Source organism: Mesoplodon bidens (genome assembly GCF_964165515.1).
Source record: "Mesoplodon bidens genome assembly, chromosome: 18".
Lineage (NCBI taxonomy): Eukaryota > Metazoa > Chordata > Mammalia > Artiodactyla > Ziphiidae > Mesoplodon > Mesoplodon bidens.
In genome coordinates this window covers 7984014-8000241 of record NC_138175.1, presented here as the reverse complement: position 1 = coordinate 8000241, position 16228 = coordinate 7984014, and the positions used below count along the sequence as shown (strand labels likewise).

Below are 16228 nucleotides of genomic sequence, written 5' to 3'. Positions count from 1 at the left end.
AACTCATAGAGGGGCAAGGACTTGTTCAAGGGGTAGGAGTGGCTTCTTGGTGGAGTCTGGACTGCAGGAGCAATCAAAAGGCAGAGAGTTGAGACCCAGCATGATCAGTTCCTTACTTAAGCAGGAGACATGTCCCACCCAATCCAAGGAGACAAAATAATTAGGTTCGAGGAAAGATCTCACCTTTAACATGGATTTTATGGAGTGGGCATGAATCAGCAAAGAAACGGGGGAGTGAAAAACACTTCAATCTCTACACCTTCAGTATTACAGGATGAGTACCTTGAAGTGTGTGTGTGTGTGTGTGTGTGTGTGAGTGTTTGTGTTTGGGCGACCCAAATGTTACAGTGAGATTCTGCCTCATTTATAAAATTGGAGATGTGGGCACATGTGTGTGGTGGCTTGCAAGGGCTGTTGTGCTCCATTTTCCTCTGAGTAAATCATAGCCACTTATTGAGCCCTTGTTATGTGCTGGGACTGTGCAGATATTATCTTTGTAATCTTCTCCAAACCCCTTCTGGTAGGTATTATACTCATTTTTTAGATGAAGAACTGGAGACTCAGAAAGTTTAACTAACTTTCCCAGGAGTGGAATGAGGAAGGCATTTTATGACTTAAGCAGTTACTAGGTGGCAGTAGCTGAACTTGCCCTCTAGTCTGATTCACAATCAACTGCTCTTAAGCTCTGTTCTACTTGCCGCTGTTTGGGATGCTGTCTGGCTCACAGTGGTCTACTCTAAACTCCAGATCTTGGCTGGTTTCCATAATGTCATGTTCTGTTTTTGTTTTATTACAAGCCCCTGCAGCATAATGCAAGCCATGCCCTAAAATATTTATTCCTAGCTTCACTAACTCATTTGGTATGAAGAACAAGATCACATATCAATGTGTGGGCTATGTCGTGGGTCCTTACGCCAAAGCAATAGGAAGTGTGTCTTTTTTTTTTTTTAATGTAACAAGCATTGTGGATTAAAAAAAATTTTTTTTTCGTCTGATTATCTTTGTAACATCCATGGCTTGGAATGTGAAAGGTCATCTCATTGTACAGTTGGTACAGGCACCTGAAAATGCAGTGGTCATTTCTTTCAGGTATCTCAGGGGGGCCTGCTCATCTCCTTGAGAAGATATATTTTTCTCTCTCACAACAAGAAATTTCCAATTTGATATTTATAGTCAACAGAGAAGTGGAGAGTGGATGGGAAAGATGGGAAAGAGAAATGAAGAGTTTATAACTTCTCTAGATCTTCGAACTTTTCCTGTTTAAACTAACGGACTGTATGTGTCTGGGTAGATTTCTGTATCAGACTTTCCGGAGACATGTGTGCACTTGGTATGAATTATTTGATGCTTATCTGCCTATATAGCTCATGTTCATACCTGACACAATAAAGAATGAATGATGGGCTTTGGGGTGGATAGAAGATAAATACCCAAGGTCTTATGTGTATTGCCACGTTATGTGTCTCTCTGTTTATAAAGGATTCTGGCTTTTGATTGTCATGGTAGTTAGGTGGGATCCTGGTTCAGCCATCATAAAAGGATATTTAAGCTCTCATCCAGATAGAAGGCTGGCAGTAGTTCAGCTTCACGGTTAAACTAGCTGTTTAATGACCTCATCAAGTGTGCACGTTCCTCTCATCTTTCTGCTCTGCCATCTTCAGATTGTTCCCCATGGTCTCAAGGTAGCTGTCAGAGTTCCAGCAGTCTTAGACCAGACAATGTCCAGCACTAGAGCCCATCTCTTTTGATTAGCAAACTGACCTTTCCCTAAAGTGTCCTAGAGACCTCTTTTCATTTTTCATTGGCCAGACTGGGTCATGTGGCCACCCTAAACAGCTCATTGTCAAGGGCTTTTTTTTTTTTTTTTTTTTTTTGCGGTACGCGGGCCTCTCACTGCTGTGGCCTCTCCCGTTGCGGAGCACAGGCTCCGGACGCGCAGGCTCAGAGGCCATGGCTCATGGGCCTAGCTGCTCCACTGCATGTGGGATCTTCCCGGACCGGGGCATGAACCCGTGTGCCCTGCATCGGCAGGCGGACTCTCAACCAGTGCGCCACCAGGGAAGCCCTGTCAAGGGCTATTGCTAAGACAAATCAAGATTTACTTTGAGGTGGCCACAGGGTCACCTTACCATGAGTCATGTAGGGTAGGGGTAGGGGCTACCTGAACAAATTGGGATTCTGATAGCAAGGAGGGAAGCATGGAATGGATTTGGGGCAGGCTACCTAGAGTATCTGCTACAATGGGTGTGTGAGGAGGAGAGACAAGACAGGGTGAATTGAAGAGGATTCGTGAGGTGCTTCTCCTGCATAGGAGAGGGGAAATGTGCACTTATCCACATAGTCACCTGGAAGACTTTTATTATCTAGGTCTGTGGCTCTCAGAATTTAAAGCATGTTTATCAAGTCTGACTGCACATTGGAATCATCTGGGGGTGCTTAAAAAATATTGATGCCTGGGACCCATCGATTCTGATCAATTTGGATGAAGTCTGGGGTTTCTAGCGTGTAGCCAATATTGAGAACCACTGGTGTAGATCAACGATTCCCAAAGTATTGCCTAAGGAACACTAGCCCTGATTGAAGTGCTTCAATACCAGAAGCCATGGTCATAGGGGTTTGGGAATCATTACACACTTTATTGCTCACATTCATCTCATCCCAGAAGACTCACAGTGCACATTTAGCATATTAAAAGCTCTAACAGTTCCCATGCTAAAACACTTGTGTATCCAGTGTTTCCCACATTTGATCTAGAAACATTTGGGGGAGGATGACACCTGTCATAAGTTGAATTGTGGCCCCTAAAGAGATAGGTTGAAGTCCCAGCCCCAATACTGGGAAGAAGGCCATGTGGCAACAGAGGCAGAGGTTAGAATGATGCATCTACAAGCCAAGGAACGCCAAGGATTGCTGGCACATGCTAGAAGCTAAAAGAGAGCCTTCCAAGGGAACACGGCCCTGTTGACACCTTGATTTTGGACTTCTATCCTCCAGAACTGTGGAGCAATAAATTTCTGTTGTTTTAAGCTACCCGGTTTGTGATACTTTGTTCTGGCAGCCCTAGCAAACTAATATGACACCCATTAGCATCTCCTGGACACAGTTTGGGAAACCCTGAACTAGAATCATTCAAAGGCAACTCCTGACTGACCAAGAAGATGAAATAATTAGTCTGTAGAGGGGATTTCCCACCACCCCCCCGAACTCCAGACAATATTTGTTATATTTCTAGTTGAAAATATATTTGAACAAACGTCTATGACAGTGGTGGCAACTGTATGGAGGTATGTATGTATTTTTCCTTTTTTTTTTTTTTGCTTGCCAGGTTTGGTAACTCTTCTATGGACACAGAAAAATATTGACCTGGAGAGAATATAGAATCACTGGTAAGTGTTGGCCTAAGATACTGGCCCTCCCCTACTCTACAGATGATTGTGCCTGGACCAACAGCTTAAATTTGGGGCACAGCTGATACAGGTTGAGGGGCCCAGGCCTCTGACAGCAACTCAGGCTGCTCACTGCCGCTTCCAGGCTCCTGTCTTACATTTAATGCCCAGGAAACTGAGTATCTTCATCAGTAGCAAATCGACAATCTCTCCTTCCTCCGACAGCTGCAGAGGGAGAAAGAACCATGCAACTTAGGTAGGGCCATTCTCTTTGAGGGCTTTTCTTTCTAAGGGGAAACCATGGTTTTATCGTCTAATTTGGTCCCTGCCAAAGTCACTTCACTGTTCAGTGTTGCTTTTGTGTTGGAATTGACCTCCTTCTGGGAATCCCAAGGGTGTTTACTCCTGCCTTTATCCCCACAGGGTTCCTTCTTTATCCCCAGGGGGTTCCTTCTTCCCCTCCATTGAGAATGACAAGATGCCCTCCACCCCCCCACACCCACCCCCACAAAGGCTATTAGGAATTTGTGTACAAAGACCCTCATTGCTGCTGGGAATGTGAAATGGAAAACAGTTTGGTGGCTACTAGGAATTTGTGTACAAAGACCCTTATTGCTGCTGGGAATGTGAAACGGAAAACAGTTTGGTGGTTTCTCAAAATGTAAACCAAAGTAACCATATGAACATCTTGAAATAAATTTCTGGGCCCAAGATGGAGCTGCTCCTGTGCAGGGTGCCATGTCAGCAAACTGAAACTTGGATAACTTTTGTGCCTCTTTAAAGGCTCCCCTTGACCAGAAAGGCAGTATATCCAGTCAGCTAATCCCCAAACACCAGGCAAACTCCAGGCTCTATACTTATTTCCTCTTCCTTCTCATCCCAAACAAGGTTGACTCTGTGGCCCTGGCCAATCAGATACTTTCTATTTTCCCCTTCCTTGTTCATTATTCTTTACCCTACAAAAGCTTCCTGCCTTCCACTCCATTTTGCAGGTCTCTGAATGGAGACAGTCCACTTCATGAAAAGTTAAAGTTTGTCATCACCTAAATTGTTTTCTTTAGTCATTTTTTCTTTAGTCATTGTTTTCTTTAGTCATTTTTCCAGTGGGTTCTCAATCTTGGCTGTGTATGCAAACCACATGGGAGATTTCAAGATACCAGTGCTTGGATCCTTCTCCTAGGAATTCTGTTTTTATTGGTCTCAGGTGCAGTGGCAGGCATTGCCAAAAGCCCCCAGGCGTTTCTAATGTACAGTCAGGGCTGGGAATCACTGATGTAATGAACAGAGTCCCACGAGTCAGGAGACTTGATTCTAGTCTGCCCTTCATTTGCCATGATCTTGGGGAATTAATTTCCTCTTTCTGGGCCTCAGTTTCCCATCCCATGTGCAAAGGTCCCCTGGCCGTCAGAGCAGAGGTTCTGAAAATGCAGTCCCCAGACTGGTAGCACCACATCATCTGGAAACTTGTTAGAATTTCAGATTCTCAAGCTCCACCCGGATCTCCCCAGTCAGAAACTCTGGGGGTGGGACCTGGGAATTTGTGTTTTGATGAGCCATCCGAGGGATTATGATTGGCGTTTTTTTGGTTTGTTTTAAACATTATATCTATCTATCTATCTATCTATAAGTATAGTTGATTTACAATGTTAATTTCAGGTGTACAGCATAGTGATTCAGTATCTTTATAGGTTTTACTCCATTAAAAGTTATTGCAGAGACTTCCCTGGTGGTCCAGTGGTTAAGAATCCACCTGCCAATGCAGAGGATGTGGGTTCGCTCCCTGGTCAGGGAACTAAGATCCCACATGCTGCGGGGCAACAAAGCCCATGCTCCGCAACTACTGAGCCTGTGTGCCACAACTAGAGAAGCCTGTGCACCACAACGAAAAAGATTCCGCATGCCACAACAAAGATCCCGCATGCCACAACTAAGACCCGGTGCAGCCTAATTAATTAATTAAAAGTTATTACAGAATAAGGGCTATAATTCACTTGGGAATTATATAATATATACATATATATATATATATATATATACATATAATATATCCTTGTTGCGTGTCTATTTTATTTTTTATTTTTTTGGCCATGCTGCACAGCATGTAGCATCTTAGTTCCCCGACCAGGGATCGAGCCCATGCCCCCTGCAGTGGAAGCACAGAGTCTTAACCACTGCACCACCAGGGAAGTCCCAATTTTATACACAGTACTTCGTATATGATGCGTTTTAAAGTTTGAGGACCATGGTGTTAGAGCAGCCACATAGAACATCAGGGGCTTAGGCAGGCAGCAGCTGCAACTGTCACAGTCCCTCTTGGGCTGGCAGTTCACAAGACCAGTTCCTGGAGATCTGCTCACGGGTGCCATGGAAAGAGCACATGCCAGAGGGACCTGGGTTCAAACCTTGCCTGCCTTGTGGGCAAGCTGATAATGTCTTCAGGCCTCAGTTTCCTCATCTGCAATAGTGTTAACACCAGTGCCTCAGGATCATTGTGAGGAGGAAATAGAAGTGTGTGTGTGTGTGTGTGTGTGTGTGTGTGCACATGTAGTAATAATAGCTGTTATTACTTAGAGCAGTAATGATGGGCCTGTTTTAAAACGTGCCGTGTCCCTGATGGGTCTGCGTCCTGCTTTGATACATAGAAGCAGAGAGAGAGTATCAGTTGTTCTGAGTGGCAGGAAAACACCTATTATGTGGAAATAAGCTATTCCTGGCCTGTCCTTAATCCCAGGGGACCCCTGCCAGGTGTCCTCCTTTGGGGCTTGTTACCTGTGTTCCTTGGTGCTGTAATAGTGCCATGGAGGAGATGGAGGTTCACATGGGTTCACTAACTCACCTGGGACTATACAGCTAACAGGAGCAGTGCCAGGGTTTCAAACCTAGGGCTCTCTGACTCTAGAGCGTGCTGGGAGACGCAGTGTGTGTGGGCCCTGAGTGTCCCTGCACATTCGTGCTGAGAATTCCAGGAATGCAAGGCTCTGGCTGGGCTTTACCCAGGCGTCATCTCAGGGCTGAGTTTGCAGTGAGCAACCTCAAGGGATGAGGTGACATCCTCCTTCAGACAAAGAGCAGGCTTGCTTCTGCCACTGTAGAAACAGTTAATGCTCCAAGCTCAGTATTCCTCCTTGGTACTGTAACTCACTGCATGGGCAAGCATCTGTCATGGCCCTTCCTGGGGAACTGACTTCAACCACCATGAAGCTCTGCTACTGCTTTTGCTGTGAGTAATGAAATCCTTTGTCTCTGACCTAGGAGTCTTGTGTCTTCTGCCAGCATCCATGAAACAGGCTAGTGTGTTAGCTTATGAGTAGGGTAAGACCGCAGACCCTGCATAATTCTTGGTTAAGGTTAAGAGCCTTCACCACTTCCTACTTGCCTGGTGGTGGACGCTTTACGTCGTACTAAGTTCCTCATCCCTGTATTGGCTCTAGCACAGGCCACCAGGCTTGGTGCACCAGGCTGAGAATGCTGGAAGCAGGATTTCCCTTCGAACTCTGAGATTGCACAGTTTCCAGGGGCCTGAAAATATGACCTGAATGCCTCTGAATCCCCCAGCCCCTCCCCACAATGATACAGTGAGCTTGGCTCGGCCTGTTTTGAAAGCTGCACCCTCCAATCAGACCTGGACTTGAGCAAATGTCTTTCCTCTGCTGCGTGTGAATCCAGTGAGCCTTACCTTGACGCACTTTGGCGGTCAGTCCCCAAGGGGACCACGTAACCTCCTCCCCGGTACACAGTGAGTTTGCCCCAGATGGGATACCCTCGGCGCTGGCTCTGGCTCTGGTACTGCCAAGCCTGGCAAAAGTCATTGCCGTTATTGAGGATGGAGGCATTCCAGCCTTCCCCATAGTCTGACAGTTCTTCAACATCCAGGGAATATGGCACACAGCATCCATCAAGAGAAGCCTGCAGCTGCAGGGCAAGAGCGCAAGAGCTTTCCTGGACCCTCACTTGGCAAATCTGGGCACTGCCCACCAGCTTGGAGTTCCCATCAGTGATAAAGCCTGGAGATGAGAAACAAGTGGATAAATCTAGCCATCAACATCATCTTAACACATCCCAAACTTTCTGGCCTGGATGCTAACGTGAATTTCAGTGTACCCATTGTAGAATTAGCCAAAAGAAGTTCATGGCCAACCACAGACTACATTCAACCATTCATCACCATCTCCCCACCTTGGACCTGGTCTACTTCTTGCATAACTTCTCTTGGGGAATGGCAACTCCTACCCAGTCATCAACTTGGAGACCATTTACGTCCTTTCCCTTGATGCCCACATCCTAAGGGTCAACGAGGCCCACCAATAGTACCTTTTCAATGTTATCTGCACCCACCCCGTCTCTCCATCTCCTCTGCCCTCATCCCTACATCAGTCGCATCATTTTTGCCCAGCATCCTAACTTGCCCACCCTCAACTCCAACTTCCAATGCAGCTTTATACCACAGATGTGATTACGTTACTGCCTCACCGAGAAGCTGTCAATGGCTCCTCACTTCCTTAAGCATAAACTATGAGCTTCCAGAGCCTTCATGATCTGGCCCCTGTTCCTCTCTCCTGCTCTGCTTTTCGTGGGTCCTCAACGCCTACCGTACACTGAAGTCGCACTCAACGCTCTGTAGTTCCAGGAAGTATAGTGCCTCGGTGTTTCAGGCTTGCCTTTTCTCATGTTGTCCCTTCTGCCTGGCCAATTCCTGCTCAGTTATCTAAGAAGGAGGTTCTCCACTCTGCATCCAGGGAGGGCTAGGGACCCTCAGAGGGTCTCTCCTTCAAAGCATATGGCTCTGTGGTTATTGGTTCTCTGTAAGGCTGAAGTTGACAGTGACCCACAGCTGTTCCCAGAAAGGAGCTGACCCACGTCCTGGGGTGGGTGGACGGTACCTGGGTGATGACTGTCCAGGTTGCTCATGAGGGTGGTGTTGGCCCATGTGAAGAAGTCCTGAAAGTCTAGCACGGCTGAAAAGCCTCGGGTGAAGCTGTGCCCAAGGTGTCTGTTGAAGTGGTAGGCGCTGGGGTCCCCCTGCCCGTAGGCCACCAGCAGCAGCATCCACAGGGATCCCAGGTGCGCTGGGAAGGGGGGCACAGCCCCTGGTCAGGCAGAGGCCCCAGCTCCTACCAAGTCCAGGGCAGGAACTGGAAAGGCACATGGCTCAGAATAGTTGAGGTCTTGTAGACCAGCCACTCGCCTCTCTGGTGACAAAGGAATCAGTCCTTATAGGGACAGCAGAAAGAAGTAAAGTTCACAGGCCATGAGCCTCCTGCCTGGGTTCAAATCCCAGCTCTGCCACTTCCTATCCATGAGCCCTTCACAAGTGACTTAACCCCTCTGTGCCTTACTCTCCTCATCTGTGAAATGGGGATAATTCTGTCACACAGGGTTGTGATGAGGGAGTCAACAAATTAATATTTATAAAGCACTTAAAATAGTGCCTGAACAGACTTCGTGCTGTATGAATGTTTCTTAAAAAGAATTTTTTTTAAATGGGGCTCTGGGGAGTTCCCTGGCGGTCCAGTGGTTAGGTCTCGGAGCATCCACTGTAGGAGGCAGGGGTTCAATCCCTGGTTGGAGAACTAAGGTCCCACATGCTGCATGGTGTGGCCAAAAAAAAAAAAAAAATGAGGCTCTGCCATGTTGCAGTGCTGAGGATAGAGCAATAAAGATGACAGACGTGTTCCCTGCCCTCATGGAGCAGGGAACCTGTAGACAGGTGAGTGTGACCTAAGGGCCCATTAGGTACAAAGATTTAGTTTAGGAGGCCCGACATCAGAATCATGTTGGGGGATGCAGAATGTTACTGAACCAGAATCTCTGGGCCCAGGGCCTGGGAATCTGCATTCTGGCACCAAGATGACTTGTTGGGGTTCTGCCCACATCTGTCTTGTGCTTCATTCTGTACATGCAGCTCCTATGCAAGCTCCTCCACTCTGTGGTTTGGCCACATGGGCTCCCCGTGGGAGGGCAGGCCAGGGCTGCGGCAGAGTCAGCGCCCTCTTCGGAAGTAGGCCTCACCAGTGACCTGGTGGGTGGCAACTAGGGGGTACATACTATGCTCGCCCCTCCCGAGGTCTCAGCAGGACTGAGCCCCAGTTGCCCACATGGAACCCACTCACCAACCGCCTTCCATCGGCTTCCATCTCTTTCCTGCACTTTTTTTTTTAAAATAAATTTATTTATTTATTTTTGGCTGTGTTGGGTCTTTGTTGTTGTGCACAAGCTTTCTTTAGTTGTGGTGAGTGGGGGCTACTCTTCGTTGCGGTGCACGGGCTTCTCATTGTCGTGGCTTCTCGTTGTGGAGCACAGGCTTTAGGCGCGCAGGCTTCAGTAGTTGTGGCACGTGGGCTCAGTAGTTGTGGCTTGCGGGCTCTAGAGCTCAGGCTCAGTAGTTGTAGCACACGGGCTTAGTAGCTCCGCGGCATGTGGGATCTTCCCAGGACAGGGCTCGAACCCATGTCGCCTGCATTGGCAGGCAGACTCTCAACCACTGCGCCACCAGGGAAGCCCTCTTTCCTGCACTTTTTCCTACCAGTGCTTCTCAGGATCGCCTCCCACACCAACTACTTGTGCCCAGATCTGCCTGTGGGGGAACCCAGACTAAGACACACAGTGAGATTTGAAAGCCTCTGGTCAGCAGGCCAGAGGAGGCTCTCTGACGACACAGACTTTGGGCTGAGAATTGAAGAATAAAAGGAATTAACCAGAGGAAAAGGCAGGGAGGAGGGTGCACACATTCCAGGCAGACTAGATGCCACAGGGCCTGGGTCAGGAGCTGCAGGACGCAGTGTCACTGGAGCTTAGGGCACAAGGGGCCAAGAGAGGTGACCTGGGTGGGTGGAGCACAGCAGGGAGTTTGGACGTTATCCAGGGGCCTGGAAGAGCCACGGAAGGATTTTAAGTTTAGGGGAGAAGCTAGGGAGAGTTGATATCTGGGGCGATGGGCCCAGAAGCAGTGTGGGCCTGTCAGAGATTGTACCACATCTGCTCAAATCTATGTTGAGAACCAGCGAGTGGGAAGGTTGCTCATAAGTAATCTTGGCTGCCTACCCAAGATTTCTCTGATTAAGGCAAGTGCTTTCTGTTCCTTGAGGTGAGTGGTTTTCATCTTCTCAACATCAGAGGCCAGAGGCTTCTGGTAGATGTCCCTTCTGCTGTTTCTTCGTGCTCGGAACAAGGCAGAGGGGTCTGTGAAAGCAAGGGCACAAGGACAGTTCCCCAAATGGGCAGTGGAACCAGCTTGTATGTTTGCAACCAAGAGACTCCCCTCACCAGGTACAACGGGATCCACTGTTCCTCCTCCTTGGGAGCCATTTCCCAACGCTACCCTCCATGCCTCTGCCCGTGCTATCCCAGTGCTCAGAATTCCGTCCCTTCTTCTCCAGCTGGAGAATTCTCCTCATACTGAAAGCACAGATGCCTTTCTCACCTGAAGTCTTGCTGATTCCTGGATGCTGTCCTTCTGTGTTCCTGAACTCTAAGATGGATCCCAATGCTCCCAAAACTTGGAAGGATGGAAGGATGAAGGTAACTAATATCTCAAAGTCCTGTTATATGTAATTCCAAGTATCTTCTTTTTCAAACCACCTTATTGACCTATAATGTTCATAATTTTCACCCGTTGGAAGCCTGCAATTCAGTGATTTTAGTAAATTTGTAGAGTTGTGCCACCATCACCACAACCTAGTTTTAGAACATTTCTGTCACCCCTAAAGGTTTCCTCATGTCCCTAAAATTGGTCTCTACTCCCACTCTATCCCCACCCTTAGCCCCATTAATTTTCTTTCTGTCTTCATAGATTTTTTTTTCTGGACTTGTCATATAAACAGAATCATATGTACATAGTTTCTTGTATCTGGCATCTTTCACTTAGCACAATGGTTTGGTGTTTGTCCATGTTGTGTATATTAGTAGTTAGTTTCTTTTTCTTTTCCTTTCTTTTTTTTTTTTTTTTCTCCCATGCCACGTGGCTTGCAGAACCTTAGTTCCCTGACCAGGGATCAGACCTGGGCCCCCTGCAGTGGAAGCGCAGAGTCCTAACCAATGGACCGCCAGGGAATTCCCTGTAGTTACTTTCTTTTTATTGTTGAGTAATATTCCATTGTACGGACATACTACCTTTTGTTTATCCATTCACCTGTTGATGGACATTTGGATTACTCCTAGTTTGGTCTATTAAGAATAATGTTGCTATGAATGTGTTGTGTGGACATATATTTTCATTTCTCCTGGGTAGATTCCTAGGAGTGGCTAAATATCTTTTGACTGTTACAAATAAAGCTTCTGTGAACATTTGTGTACAAGTTCCTCTATGAAAATAATTCTTCATTTCTCTGGGATAAATGCCCAGGAGTGTAATTTCTGGGGTGTACGGTAAGCCCATTTTTAGTTTTGAAAGGAACTGCCAAACTTTTCCAGAATGGCTGTACCATTTTACATTCCCACCAGCAACGTATGAATGCTCCAGTTTCTCTGCATCCTTGTCAGCATTTGGTGTTATCACTATTTTTAGCCAGTCTGATAGGGGTATATTGACCCAACTATCCTTTGGATCCATGCCCCTCTGTCCACCCCCACTGCTAATGCATGCCATCTCTAGTCTGGACCATTTCAGTAGTCTTCCTACTGGCCTCCGCACTCCTACTTTTGGCCCAGTACCTCTGGTCTCCAAGAGCAGTCACAAAATCACAAATCCGATCATGCTGCTCTCCTATTTAAAACACTCCAAACCCCCGGCATTGCCCCAGGCCCTACAGGGCCCTGTATGACCTGCTCCCCATCCACCTCTCTGCCCTCATCTTGAAGCATTCCTTCCATGCACACACAGCTCCCCATGCTCTGGCCACCCTGTCAATAATTGCTATAAAATGACAAGCTCTTGTCCCACCTCAGGGCCTTTGCACATGCCCAGTGTCCAGACCCTCCCTCTCCCATCCTCTAGGAGCCACCCTCTTATTCTACCCCCTCATTCTCTCTTACAAGTCGTTTTGTGCATTTACTTGTTTAATGTGTCTTCCCAGATGGGCTGTTCATTCCAAGAGCAGCAACCTGTTCCATCCAGTCAGTGCTGTGTTGCCAGGGCTGAGGCTGAGAGTGGGGATTGACTTCAAATGGGCAAGAGGGAACTTTTGGGGGTAAGTTCCAAAAAGTTTTGGGGGTAAGTTTCAAACAGCTGTTCTAAATCTGAATTGTGATAGTTGCACGACTCTATAAGTTTACTAAAATCAGGAATTATACACTTACAATGACTGGATTTTATGTAAATCATGTTCCGAAGCCATTGTACTGCCTGGCACACAGAAAGTACTCCCTGGATAATTCCCAAAGGAATTACTGAATGAATATTTGATTGGTCAGGAGGCTGTCGTCTCTTTGGAGAAAAATTACTCTTATGACTTGGGAAGATGGTTTTAATGGACTTTTTGGATCTAGAAAGCCAAATCCGTATTGTAAGGCAGAAGAATACAGTCCCATGGGGAGGTCACCACACTGCATGATGAGGTAGGGATGTGGGCTTTCGTTTGTTCCTGTTTTACTTTCCCTGAAAGTCAAACTCTCTGTATAGACTATTCGAGTGTTGAATCTGTTCTGTTTGCTTGTTTGTTTTTTGTAATTTTCTTATTGGAGACACTCTCAGGAGTTTTGGCTGGGAAGTGAGAAATCAGGTTGGGGGGAAGAGGGCTGGTCATGGGCTCCTCTGACCAGCCAGCATGGCTGTGTTCCACTAAAACTGTTTACAAAAACAGGCGCTGGGCTAGATTTGGCCCCCTGGCTGTTGTTTGCAGACCTTTGTCTTAGAACCCTAATTATAGCTCCCTCACACCCCTCACCCACACAAGCTCCTTGTTGTTTGGTTGTCTAATGACCTGAGCCCTGGGGAAGAAAGCTGCTTGCTTGGGATTACACAGAGGATGATGGCCCTTGCAGAACTGGACCCCATGGTGCCTCTTCATGCTTAGGTGTCAGAGAGAAGGGCTCGGAAAGGGGAGGAACAGGTTGCCCAAGAGACAGAGGAGGAGTCACTTATCCCTGGATGGATTGGGGGTGCTTCAATAGTCAGGGTGAAGGCTGATGGGGAGCGAAGGTCTGAGGCCGGGACCACCCAGTGTCTGGGCTCCACGGGGCTTTCTCAGCCTTGTCAGGTTCCAGAGCCCTGCCTGCACCCGGACACCATTACCTGGGCCAGAGACGCATCCCAGGAGGGGGGCCACAGGCTCCTCCTCATCCTCTACTGTCTTCAACACCAGCGCAAAGAAAGCAGCAAACCCCAGCACCTGGAAAACACCCACTGTGAACCCCAAGCCTGGGTTGGAAACTCCCTATCAATTCCTGGTCTGAGCTTGGGTGGAACGGGAGCCACACTTGTGTCCTGGGTGCAGGAGCCATGCTCTGGGGAAGCCATACTCTGCAGAGAGGGGACGTGGTCATAAAGGGTCAGGGGCAGGGCTTGCGTGCCTGGCCACCAACCAGGCAGAGACAGGCAAATCCTTGAACTCACGCTGCTTCCGGCATTCTCCGAGCCCTCCCACCTGCTGGTCTTCTGCTGCTCGGCCTTTCTCTTGCCCCTCAGCCTGGTGACTCACTAGCATAGCTGCTTACACCTGCCTCCTCCCTTCTTCCCTCCCTCCCTTCCTTTCTGTGTTAAGTAATTCCTTCCATTACATTCTCTCTGCACCTTCAGTGCACAAGCACAGTAGGATTCTGTGGTTTGACTGGGGAACAAAAAGGTTCAGGACTCTGTTCTTAATATCCTCCGACTAGATTGGGGGAGGTGTCAGGGGCTGTTTAAGTCTCTGATGAAGGCAGTTCAGGGCAGAATGAGGGTGGGGGATTCTGTGATGCCTCGTAGATGGAAGGATTTTCTCTAAATATTCCCTCACTTGTGCAGCTCCCCCGACAGTGTTCCTACTGCCTGGCTCCTTCCAGGCCGGGCTCAGGGTCTCTTTGACTCTCACTGCTCTCTTATGTAATTTTACATTTTCAGAAATAGGAACGTATTTCCAGTTCATGCACACATTTAATGGCTTGGTGGTTTTTTTTCTGAAGGTAAAATTTGTGTAAGTTGCTGGCCCATCTCACAATCAAAAGCATCCTAGACCTGAGGAAATATGATATCATTCCTATTTATACATGTGGCGTAAGGGCAAGATTTTTTTGTGACCTTATCCTCTTAACCTCAGGTTTTCTCATCTGTAAAATGGAGGTGAGGCCCCTCCTAAGGGTGATTGTGATGATGAAATGTCAGCCTCTGGCCCTGAGGGAGCGTGGGTTATCCTGGTAATTGCCTTCCTGCCCCAGGTCCACCCAGAAGTGGTGCTCCACGTGGGTTTGTTGAATGAATAGGTTGAATAGATGAAGGAATTGCTGAAGCCTAAGAACTGGGCAGCTGGCAGGAGGGAACTCATGGGCAGAGGGAAGGAGGGCAGGAGGGCAGCCACACAGGGGTCCTGACCTTCAGGGGCTGGGTGACAAACACACTCTCCACGAAGGAGACGGCCATGGAGATGAGCCACTTGAGGGGGCTGGCCCACCCGTAGTGCAGGCCATAAGAGCATGGTGAAGAAGGCTGCCATTCCGCTGGTGGCTGCCACCAGGAGCCAGCCCACCAGGACACACCACCAGGGGAGTCCTCGAGGGGGCTTGCTCGCCTGCAGGGAGCTGCAAGAGAGGATGGGTATAATCAGGGCGGCACCATTTGGGCTCCAGTTCAAACCCTGCCCCAACCCTACCAGCTGCGTGACCTTGGCCAAGCTCCTTGACCCCTCAGACCCTCAGTATTCTCCTCTATCCTATTCTGTATTCTATCCGGTACACATATATATATTCTATTCAGGTCACCTTTATTCAGTGCTTACTAGGAGCCAGTCCCCATGCAAACTGCTTTATACAGGTTTTCTCTGTTATTCCTCATGGCAAGCCTAGAAGGCTGGTACTTAAGTTTTTATTATGAAAATTCCCCATTATACGGAAATCAGTGAGTACAGTGAACCCTCATCAACTACTTTCAACAACCATCACCTCCTTGTCAAATGTGTATCATCTATCCCCACATGCTTTCTTTTTTTTTCTGGAATATTTAAAAATAAATTTCATACATAATATAAAATCGTCACCAATTATTTTAGAATACATCTCAAAAAATGGTCATTTTTTCACTGAATTATGGTGCTATTGTTGGGGAAGAAAAAAAATTTCCCTCTACCCTTTCTAGAGTCTTCTGTCTGGTCTAAATTAACACGAGAGAGATTAACAGGAGAAAAAAAAATTTAATTACATATGTATAGGGGCTCCAGAAGAATATAAGGCTCAAGGACAAGTTAGGCAACTGAGGGTTATGTGGCATCTCAGAGAAAAAGGGGGTAAGGGTTTGGGACCTCAAAGGGGAGGAAGGCAGTTCACATGGAGATGAAAGCAAATGTTTGGTAAACAAAATGTTTGCTATGCCAGCAGTGACAATGGGACCCTGGAGAGGACTTTGGTCTCCAGGCCCTTCCATGCTTAGCCCACAGGCTGCTCTTCATGGACCAGGCCCTTTGAAATTCTTAGGTTTGAACCAGGAGACAGGCATTATCATTCCCATGTTACAGATAAGGAAACTATGGCTCAGAGAGGATGAGGAGCTTGTCCAAGAGTGTGCAGCTAGGAAACACCCACGTGAAAATGGTTATAAACTGTAAAGTGCTGTACAAAGGGCTCTAATCGTCATCTAGCAAAATCACCCTGTTCAAAGTCCTCTTCCCTGAATTTGTGCAGTCCATAATCACTGCTTCTTGGGGAGATCTGGATGAATAACCTTCCGAGGTACCGAGGTACCGGGATGCGCTCTCCCTGCAGGCCCCAGGCTGGGAGCA

General features: G+C 47.6%; 1 protein-coding gene across 1 annotated transcript in view; it reads right to left on the bottom strand.

Moving 5' to 3' along the window:
• Positions 1–3451: 3451 nt before the first annotated feature.
• Positions 3452–16228, bottom strand: part of LOC308605428 (polycystin-1-like protein 2) — a gene marked incomplete at both ends in the record, with an annotated part of 81779 nt that continues 69002 nt past the window's right edge. Inside the window, 9 exon segments of the mRNA XM_081215450.1 lie at positions 3452–3541; positions 3546–3637; positions 6223–6236; positions 7063–7390; positions 8267–8452; positions 10428–10565; positions 13555–13651; positions 14830–14925; positions 14927–15035. Coding sequence (XP_081071576.1) covers positions 3452–3541; positions 3546–3637; positions 6223–6236; positions 7063–7390; positions 8267–8452; positions 10428–10565; positions 13555–13651; positions 14830–14925; positions 14927–15035 — 1150 coding nt within the window.